This window comes from Salvelinus namaycush, chromosome 2, assembly GCF_016432855.1.
Source record: "Salvelinus namaycush isolate Seneca chromosome 2, SaNama_1.0, whole genome shotgun sequence".
Taxonomy (NCBI): Eukaryota; Metazoa; Chordata; class Actinopteri; order Salmoniformes; family Salmonidae; genus Salvelinus; species Salvelinus namaycush.
The window spans coordinates 38,735,212-38,745,022 of record NC_052308.1 but is presented as its reverse complement, the minus strand read 5'-3'; the positions used below and the strand labels follow the sequence as shown (position 1 = coordinate 38,745,022).

At 41.0% G+C, this 9,811-nt stretch overlaps 1 protein-coding gene across 1 annotated transcript; it reads right to left on the bottom strand.

Annotated features, from left to right (window-relative positions):
* Positions 1-3,731: 3,731 nt before the first annotated feature.
* Positions 3,732-5,594, bottom strand: LOC120025895 (caveolin-2-like). The gene is made up of 3 exons (XM_038970613.1): positions 5,253-5,594; positions 4,641-4,828; positions 3,732-4,475 (listed from the first exon to the last, which is right to left on the bottom strand). The coding sequence occupies exons 1-3, from the start codon at positions 5,478-5,480 to the stop codon at positions 4,325-4,327; spliced, it is 567 nt and encodes a 188-aa protein (XP_038826541.1). The 5' UTR covers positions 5,481-5,594; the 3' UTR covers positions 3,732-4,324.
* Positions 5,595-9,811: the final 4,217 nt, after the last annotated feature.

The following is a 9,811-nucleotide window of genomic DNA, read 5'->3' as shown; positions in this document are numbered from 1 at the left end:
TAGGGATGGATATTCAACATACACAGCATTTATACCAATGGCTGATGATTGGTTGAGAGAAATTGATTTTAAAAAGATTGTGGGGGCAGTTTCTTTTTTACTTCAGTGCGGCCTTTGACATTATTGATCATAGTCTGCTGCTGGAAAAATGTATGTTTTACGGCTTTACACCACCTGCTTTAACCTTTTGTCAATAGGGGGGCGCCATTTCGACTTTGTAATAATTACGTTCCCAAATTAAACTGCCTCGTACTCAATTCTTGCTCGTACAATATGCATATTATTATTACTATTGGATAGAAAACACTCTCTAGTTTCTAAAACCGTTTGAATTATTTCTCTGAGTGAAACAGAACTCATTCTGCAGCACATTTCCTGTCAGGAAGTGAGATTTCTGAAATCGAGGTCCCTGTTCTGAGGTCAGTTTATAAGTCCCCATGCAAGCTATGGGGCTACATGCACTGCATACGCCTTCCTCTAGATGTCAGTAAGCGGTGAGAATTTGAATGGAGTGGATTGCACCATCTGGGGCCCTATATAAGACCGTGGAACGGAAGTACCGTTCTTTTCAACGGGGCGCCTGGCGCAAGAGGGACATCACAATGGCGTCCTGCAAAGCTTTCGTTTTAGCAGTTCTATATCTCCGGTCATGTTTTTATTCGTTATAGTTGTTAAAGACATCATAAGGTAGTTAATTTAAACCGACTTATAGCAGTTTATATCAGTTTATTGCGATTTTCTGGGATTTCTTTGTGACGCGCTATCAGGAGTTGGACACCTTTCCGGCACATAGCTAACGTTAGCGACTATTTCGACAGGAGAAGAGGACATCTTTCAACCAAAAGATGATTGTTCTGGAGAAAGGACACCTTGCCCAAGATTCTGATGGAAGCTCAGCAAATAGTAAGCAGTCTTTATGCTGTTAATTCGTATTTATGTTGACAAATGTCAAATAATAATTCCGCCATGAATTTCGGCGCGGTCTCGCTTTAGCGCACGCTGTATGTTGAAGTAACGTTAATTTTAAAAATGTAACACAGTGATTGCATTAAGAACTAATTTGTCTTTCATTTGCTGTCCAACCTGTATTTTTTAGTCAAGTTTTGGATTAGTTACTGATTAGAATAGGTGCCTCTCCAAAGATTTCTCCCGACATTTTCTGGGCAGCTTGGCAACTTTTCTCATTGTATAACCCCGATTTGTGCCACTAAATATGCACATTTTCGAGCAAACTCTATATGCATTGTGTAATATGATGTTATAGGACTGTCATCTGAAGAATTCTGAGAAGGTTAGTGAAAAAATTAATATATTTTGGTGGTTTATACGTTATCGCTATTTTTGGCTTGAATCAATGCTGTTGTGATGTTTGCTATTGTGGTAAGCTAATATAACGCTATATTGTGTTTTTGCTGTAAAACACTTAGAAAATCTGAAATATTGGCTGGATTCACAAGATCTGTGTCTTTCATTTGCTGTACGCTGTGTATTTTTAAGAAATGTTTTATGATGAGTAATTAGGTAATACACGATGGTCTCTGTAGTTATTCTAGTTGCTTTGGTGAGAGTTGTGATGGTGGCTGCAATGGTAAACTATGATTTATACCTGAAATATGCACATTTTTCTAACAAAACATATGCTATACAATAAATATGTTATCAGACTGTCATCTGATGAAGTTGTTTCTTGGTTAGTGGCTATTTATATCTTTATTTGGTCGAATTTGTGATAGCTACTGATGCAGTAAAAAAATGGTGGAGTAAGAAAAGTGGTGTCTTTTGCTAACGTGGTTAGCTAATAGATTTACATATTGTGTCTTCCCTGTAAAACATTTTAAAAATCAGAAATGATGGCTGGATTCACAAGATGTGTATCTTTCATCTGGTGTCTTGGACTTGTGATTTAATGATATTTAGATGCTAGTATTTACTTGTGACGCTATGCTAGGCTATGCTAGTCAGCTTTTTTACTGACGGGGGTGCTCCCGGATCCGGGTTTGGGAGGAACTAGAAGATATTGTGGATAAAAAGTTACCTGTCTAACAGAACACAGAGGGTGTTCTTTAATGGAAGCCTCTCCAACATAATAGAAACAGGAATTCCCCAGGGCAGCTGTCTTACTTTTTTCAATCTTTACTAATGACATGCCACTGGCTTTGAGTAAAGCCTATGTAAAGCCTAAGTCTATGTATGCGGATGACTCAACACTATACACGTCAGCTACTACAGCGACTGAAATGACTGCAACACTTAACAAAGAGCTGCAGTTAGTTTCAGAATGGGTGGCAAGGAATAAGTTTGTCCTAAATATTAAAAAAACTAAAAGCATTGTATTTGGGACAAATCATTCACTAAACCCTAAACCTCAACTAAATATTGTAATAAATAATGTGGAAATTGAGCAAGTTCAGGTGAATAAACTACTTGGAGTAACCCTGGATTGTAAACTGTGATGGTCAAAACATACTGATACAACAGTAGCTAAGTTGGGGAGAAGTCTGTCGATAATAAAGCGCTGCTCTACCTCCAGCACTACAACAAGACAGGTCCTACAGGCTCTAGTTTTGTCGCAACTGGACTACTGTTCAGTCGTGTGGTCAGGGGCCACAAAGAGGGACGTAGGAAAATTGCAATTGGCTCAGAACAGGGCAGCACGGCTGGCCCTTGGATGTACACAGATAGAAAACATTAATAATATGCATGTCTATCTCTCTTGGCTCAAAGTGCAGGAGAGATTGACTTCATCACTACTTGTACTTGTGAGAGGTGTTGACATGTTGAAAGCACTGAACTGTCTGTTTAAATGACTAGCACACAGCTCAGACACCCATGCATACCCCACAAGACATGCCACCAGAGATCTCTTCACAGTCCCCAAGTCCAGAACAGACTATGGGAGGCGCATAGTACCACATAGAGTGATGACTACATGGAACTCTATTCCACATCAGGTAACTGATGCAGGCAGTAGAATCAGATTTAAAAAACAGATTCAAATACACCTTGTGGAACAGCGGGGATTGCGAAGCAAAACAAACATAGGCGCAGACACATGCATAGACACATGATAACATCTGCACTATACGCACACATACACATGGATTTTGTGTTGTAAATATGTGGTAGTGGAGTAGGGGCCTGAGGGTACACACTTAGTGTGTTGTGAAATCTGTTATCAATGTATTGTAATGTTTTTAAAATTGCATAACTGCCTTAATTTTGCCAGACCCCAGGAAGAGTAGCTGCCTTGGTAGCAGCTAACGGGCATCCATAATAAATACAAATACAACTAAAAATTGTGTGTTTGTGAAACATGGTTCACTTCAAATACAGTGAGTTTGCCTGTGCTGTTGTTGAATTCATTGAACTGCCCCATTTCCTATTTTGGTGAAGGCAGATGGCTTTCCAGGATGAAGAGAGATGCGTCCAGACCCTGAGCTGTGAAGTGAAGATAAAGGGAGGGCCAAGGAGTTCATCCTACTGGATGTTAGCATGAAAAAGGCTAATCATACATAACGAGGTCACCTGCAAGCAGATTGGGTGTGAATGAATACATTCAAGATTTGGATTGTACCACCATTCAAGAACAAGAGCCTCTTTACCATCTATTTGAATCTTGTTTCTGCACTCAGTACAACAGTGATATTCAGAAAAGGTGTGTCTCTTTGAAGAAGAGAGATGTTTCAATGGATTGATTTTGTATAAGAAAACAGGTCTGATATTGATATATTGATCATATTCCATAACACTTTATTTAAGATATATTTCATTTTTATCAGAATAGATGAAGATAAACTTGACATTTTCTACAATACAACAAAAATAGCGGAGGCACATTTTGAACTGTGTGGTCAGATTTGATAAAGATAACACTATATTACAGTGCTGTATCTGAATTATATTAAATGTGGTCATCAAACAAGTGAATCATCTAACGCTATCACATAATGCGGAAAAAGTACACTTCAAAGCACACTTCCAGTTTATACTAGATACAAATTTTACCCTAAATGATTGTGCATCCTTTACACATTCTCCTTTTCACCTTCACTCGTGACAACTTCTCAAATAGGTAACCAATCTTCTTGTTGGAGCTTGATAAACACTTTTCCTCAGTCTTGATCAATCACACTGATCTCAGTTCAGCTGCAAGGTCCCACGATCCACCAAAAGGCCTGTAGTTGTGCCCCTGGTCGGATCCTAGAGCATCCTACAAAGCTTAGTCCAGCCCTGACAGTCACCCCAGAGGGCATTCCATAGTAAACAATCCCATATTCCCAATCCTGTTTATCCCATTATCTCTGTGTGAAGTTCTATCATTCCTTCATTCCTGTGTCAGGCGAAGTCTGATTCCACTGTGGCACCTTGCAGCACTAGTGAGGAATGGGTGGACACCAATGTCCAGTACGATGCTCCATAGGCTCTGCAGCCAGTATGTGATAATAAGGATGTAATGGACGAATGGGCTGAAGAACCTATCACGGTTAGATAGAGAATACATGGAGAAACAGAAGAAAAGAGAAGGTTAGAGAAGACAAGACAAGACAAGACAAGAGAAGACAAGAGAAGAGAAAATGTCAACATGTTGATTTATGGTTCATATACTATCAGTGGGCCTTGAAATTATATTATATACCTACCATATGTGTAGGAAGCTGAGGATGGCGAAGAGCAGTGCAGTGATGATGGATATAGGGACGGCCAGCAAGACAGTTACTATCCGGTAGATCCAGACCCTTGTGACCTCGAACAGGGCATTACTCCAGATCCACACTCTGTCTCCGCTACGCACTGACACCGGCTCCGCTATCACATCCTCAAAGGTCACCTAAAGGCCGAGTCATAGTCTCAGGGTGGACGTTCCCACAGTTTCCTTTCAAACTACTGCACATTTTTTGCCACTCAAAGAAATATGGATAAGTGCAGTCAATAACATGCCCACCAGAGGGCAGTACAAGCATAGAAAACCAACTGTGACAAACCACAGACTGTATTACTGTAGAACTATAAAATGTTTCAGATCTGTTTGCTAGTTTCAGTAATTAGGTTTGAATAATTGGGTTAAGACAGATTATATGCTTGACCCCACATCACCTAATATTACTATTGTGACAGCATTACTCCTTTCAGATGACAATCCAGAAAGCACAAAAAACTCATTCATGAAGTCATGCAAATTCACACAACAAATGCGGTCTTGTTAGCAGTCAGCGCCTGCGTTGATGCATTGATGCATGGTTGTGTTGAAATACCTTCAGACAGTCGTTGACTCCTCTAGGGTCTCTTTCTTTCAGCAGGGGCTTGGTGTCACTAACGTCAACTAACGGGGACACAGCCTCCTCTTCATCCATCCCATCCCCCAGTTCAGCCTTCCATAGCAGCTGAGGCTCCTCACGGTCCTCATCCAGGTCTTCATCATCAGAGTCTCCTAGGTCAATCTCTGTCCCCACTGGATCTGTTTCCCTCATCATGGTGCCCATTCAAAAGAACAAACAAAACGTTTTTCGAATTGATTTGAACTGAAGAAAAAATGTATTCAAACGAGAGAGCAACAGGACTCACAAGCCCAGGGCCAGAAATAGACTCGCTCTGCCCACAGAAATACCTACACACTCACACACACTGTCAAACTGTGACACTCTCAGGCAGAGGGTGACCAACCAGGCTGTTTACACGGGCGTGGTCAGCAGCAAGTGGGTTATATTGGGAAAGTGAGACTGGCCTGGCTGGAATTTTCAAAGGGGCTTTGGTGTGTGGATCACTTCCCCATACCCAGGCTCAGGCCCAGGGAGAGGGGAGAGACCCTCCCTGCTGCAGGATATAAATACCTAGAGAGGAAACTATATTCTGCCTGCTTCTATGAATATAGACTGATCTACTCATCTGATCCAATAGAGACTTTACATTACAGAGGACAATGACAACTCAATAGGGTACTGGTTTTGACTTGCAAAATGTATGAACAGAAGTAAAAAGTCACTTTCCACTTGATATGAAAAGGAGAAAGAAGAAACAATTTGCACACAAAGCTTTGTAGAGTAAGCCAAAATTGTGATATGAATGTCATAGTGATATGGCAACAGGATCTCACAAACACACTTAGATAGGTTACGAGTTCTTGTGATATCGTTGGCTAGGTGGTGATTAGCCCGCCCTGCACTCTGTGACTTATTAGAAGTGGTAACTTTACCTGTCCCGGTTCCCACAGGAAGGTATTGTAAACCAGTTCAGGGCCGTACTCAATGTTGTACACGTAGCATAATGCTTTGCAACGGAAAATGAAAACTAGCATTCTTAATTGACAAGTTCATGTAGTCTCTCCCTGTTTTGTCCCGTTTGCTCCCGGTTTTGTTCCAAATGAATGTCGCCCATACTCCAAGAAGAAAAGGGTCAACTAAAGTGTGTAAAGGCTGCAGCCCAACAATGCCCCCTTCTGGTCTCTCAGGGTTGGGGTCATCATTTTCTTCATGTTGGGGAATAAAAGATTTGAAAGTCTAGGTTGGAAATAAAATATGTCCCCAAATATGTCCCCTGTACCAAGAGGAATCAGATCTTTTACCTGATGGTGGTGCTCTACACATCATAAAATTCCAATTGGAACACAGTCATTTTAAAAGTGCAGGGCTTGTGCAACGTGCCATACCTTCATTTTTTGTCTTATAGGAATGATATAATGTACAAATGAAGAGAATGCTGAAGTCTCTACCTATCTATTGATGTAAATTAATCCCCTGTCTGATTCTTATTTTTTCTCACCAAAATATTTCTTGCTAGCTATGAGTCTGAAATGGGGAATTGAATTTGAATGCTTTGAATATTAACATTTGTTAAATCTAAAAATGTCAATAGTTAGATTTTTCGGGGATGTGCTCAGCAATTGTTTTATTTACTACATCTGGAAAATGCTTTATAAACAGGAAAAATTGAAATGACATTACATTGACTGCATAGAATTCAAACATAGACATTTAATGTGGTGTTATAGATCATTGGCAAACTGCACAGTTAATTACCATAAAGTGCTTAGCTATAAATGTTTTATGAATTAATAGATTTGACTGTGTGTTATAGACCGGTATCGACCAACTTAATTGTGATGTGGAGGGGGGTTGTTAATGAGGAAGAACGAGTTATGATATGACCCTCAACTACACAATTTGATCTGTAAAAGCTACCCTGAAGATTCAACCATGTGGGGATTTTCATGCACCATTGACCTCAGTGAGAAGAAGAAGGTAAGTCATGGGTCTATACTGGCCAGTGGGGGAATTGTGGCTGGTTCAAGCTATATAGCAGCATCATTTTCAAAACGTGGTTTTGGCCTTTCAGCATATTCACTAACAGAAGCACTTTTCAGAACAGCCATAATGATGACCCTGTGCTGTCATTGTAATAATGCATCTATTAAGAAACGTACATAGGAGCTCTTGCATGACATGAATGCACTAGAGTATTGGTATGGATATATTTCATTAACCTTTAATAATGTGGTTGGGACCTGCTATAACACATTCATGAAATGCTTATAGATGTGTATTAAATGCGTTATGGATATGTAGCCAAAGTAAGTCGTTACCCAACCGATAACCAAATGTGTGTTCATTGTGGAGCCATATTCTCAAAGTTTCAAAGTATATTCGTCACGTGCACAGGATACAACAGGTTTAAAACAGTACAGGGACATTCTTACCATGAGAGCTCTTTCCTAACAATTCCCTGATAATAATAATAATATAGATAATAATAGAAAATATAATTTAAAAAATTAAGTAAGAATAAAAACCACACAAGAACTACGATGAGAGTCAAAGAATAGGAGAATGCAAGTATATACAGGTCAGTGCCAGTACCTTATTCAATGTGCAGGGATACTGGAGTGGTTGAGATGGGTTTATACATAAAAAGTGACTGGTAGTAGGATATACATGTAAACAGGGCTGAAAAGTGACTGGTAGCAGGAATACATAAATACTTATGGTAATGGCAATATATGCACGTAAACAGGCATAATAGTGACTATTAGTAGGATAAATAGATAAATACTAATGATAATGGCACTCAATAACCAATGGACAGCAACGTAATGGAGTAATAAATGTAATCAATAATAATTTTAGCAGCAGCGTAGTGAGTGGGCAGAGACCTGTGGATGGGCATAGAGTCAGTGTGCATAATCTGTGGGAGAGGGAGAGCAGTAGCTGTTAGCCAGGGTAAAGAAGCTATTTAGTATTCTGTTTGTCTGAGTCTTATTTCGGATGGGAGCATGGAGAACAGCCCATGTCTCGGTTGGCTGGAGTCAGACACCATCTGGCTCACCCCCAGTGAATCGCTGGGCCGTCTGCACCACACTTTGTTGGGCCTTCCGGACGTGGGCGGTGCAGTTGCCTTACCAGATGGTGATACAACCAGTTAGAATGCTCTCAATGGTACAGCTGTAAATGTTCCTGAGCATCTGAAGGGCCATTCCACATGGAGGGGTGTTCAGTCCCAGGGTCCCGAACTTGGAGGGCACTATAATGTTGAACGCTGAGCTGTAGTCGATGAACAGCATTCTCACAAAGGTATTCCTCTTGTCCAGGTGGGAGAGGACAGTGTGGAGTGCAATTGAGATTGCATCGTCTGTAGATCTGTTGGGGCGGTATGCAAATTGGAGTGGGTCTAGGGTGTCTGGGATGATGGAGGTGATGTGTGCACTGACCAGCCTTTCAAAGTACTTCATAATTACAGATGTAAGTGCTACAGGGTGGTAGTAATTATGGCAGGTAGCCTTAGAGTTCTTGGGAACAGGAATGATGGTGGTCAGCTTGAGATATGTGGGGATTACAGACTGGGACAAGGATAGGTTGAAAATTACAGTGAAGACGCCTGTCAGCTGGTCTGCCCACGCTCTGTGAACGTTCCCTGCAATACTGTCTGGCCCGTGGCCGTACAAGTGTTGACCTAATTAAAAACCTTCCTCACATCACCCAGTCCTCTGGGACGACGGGGGCCCCCATGCACGGCTCTGTGTTGTTTTTGTCAAAGCATGAATAGAATTCATTGAGTTTGTCTGGTAGAGAGGCATTATTGAATAGATCGAAGCTAGGTCTTCCTATGTAATCCATAATGGATTGTTGCCCATGCGACATGTGACGAGCGTCGGAGCCAGTTTAATAGGATTCAACCTTGTTCCTATATTGTCCTTTTGCCTGTTTGATGGTCATAGTGTGACTTCTTGTGTGTGTTTGTGTCCTCAGCCATAGCCTCAGGGTTGGCTGCGATAGCCCTGTGTGAGTGTCACATCCTGACCTTAGTTCCTTTTTTATGTCTTTTGGTCTTTTATGTATTTTGGTTTGGTCGGGGCGTGAGTTGGGGTGGGCATTCTATGTTTTGTATTTCTATGTGTTAGGCCTGGTATGGTTCCCAATCAGAGGCAGCTGTCTATCGTTGTCTCTGATTGAGAACCATACTTAGGTAGCCTTTACCCACCTGGTGTTTGTGGGTAGTTGTTTCCTGTTTTGTGTTGTGTTCACCTTTCAGGACTGTTTCGATTTTCGTTGTTTCACTTTTGTTATTTTGTATTTAGTGTTCAGTCATAATAAAGTTAACATGGACACGTACCACGCTGCATTTTGGTCCGATCTTTCCTGTTCTTCAGATGAAGAAGATCGTTACAGTGAGGTAGCCATGTCCTTTATCTTAGTGCATACTTCTGTCTTAATACACAACATTTGACTGGGGAAGCAGCAAACCTTCACTGTCGGGACAACGTCGGCAATGTACTTCTTGATGAAACCCGAGACAGAGGTGGTTAGCTCGTTGATGCTATCGG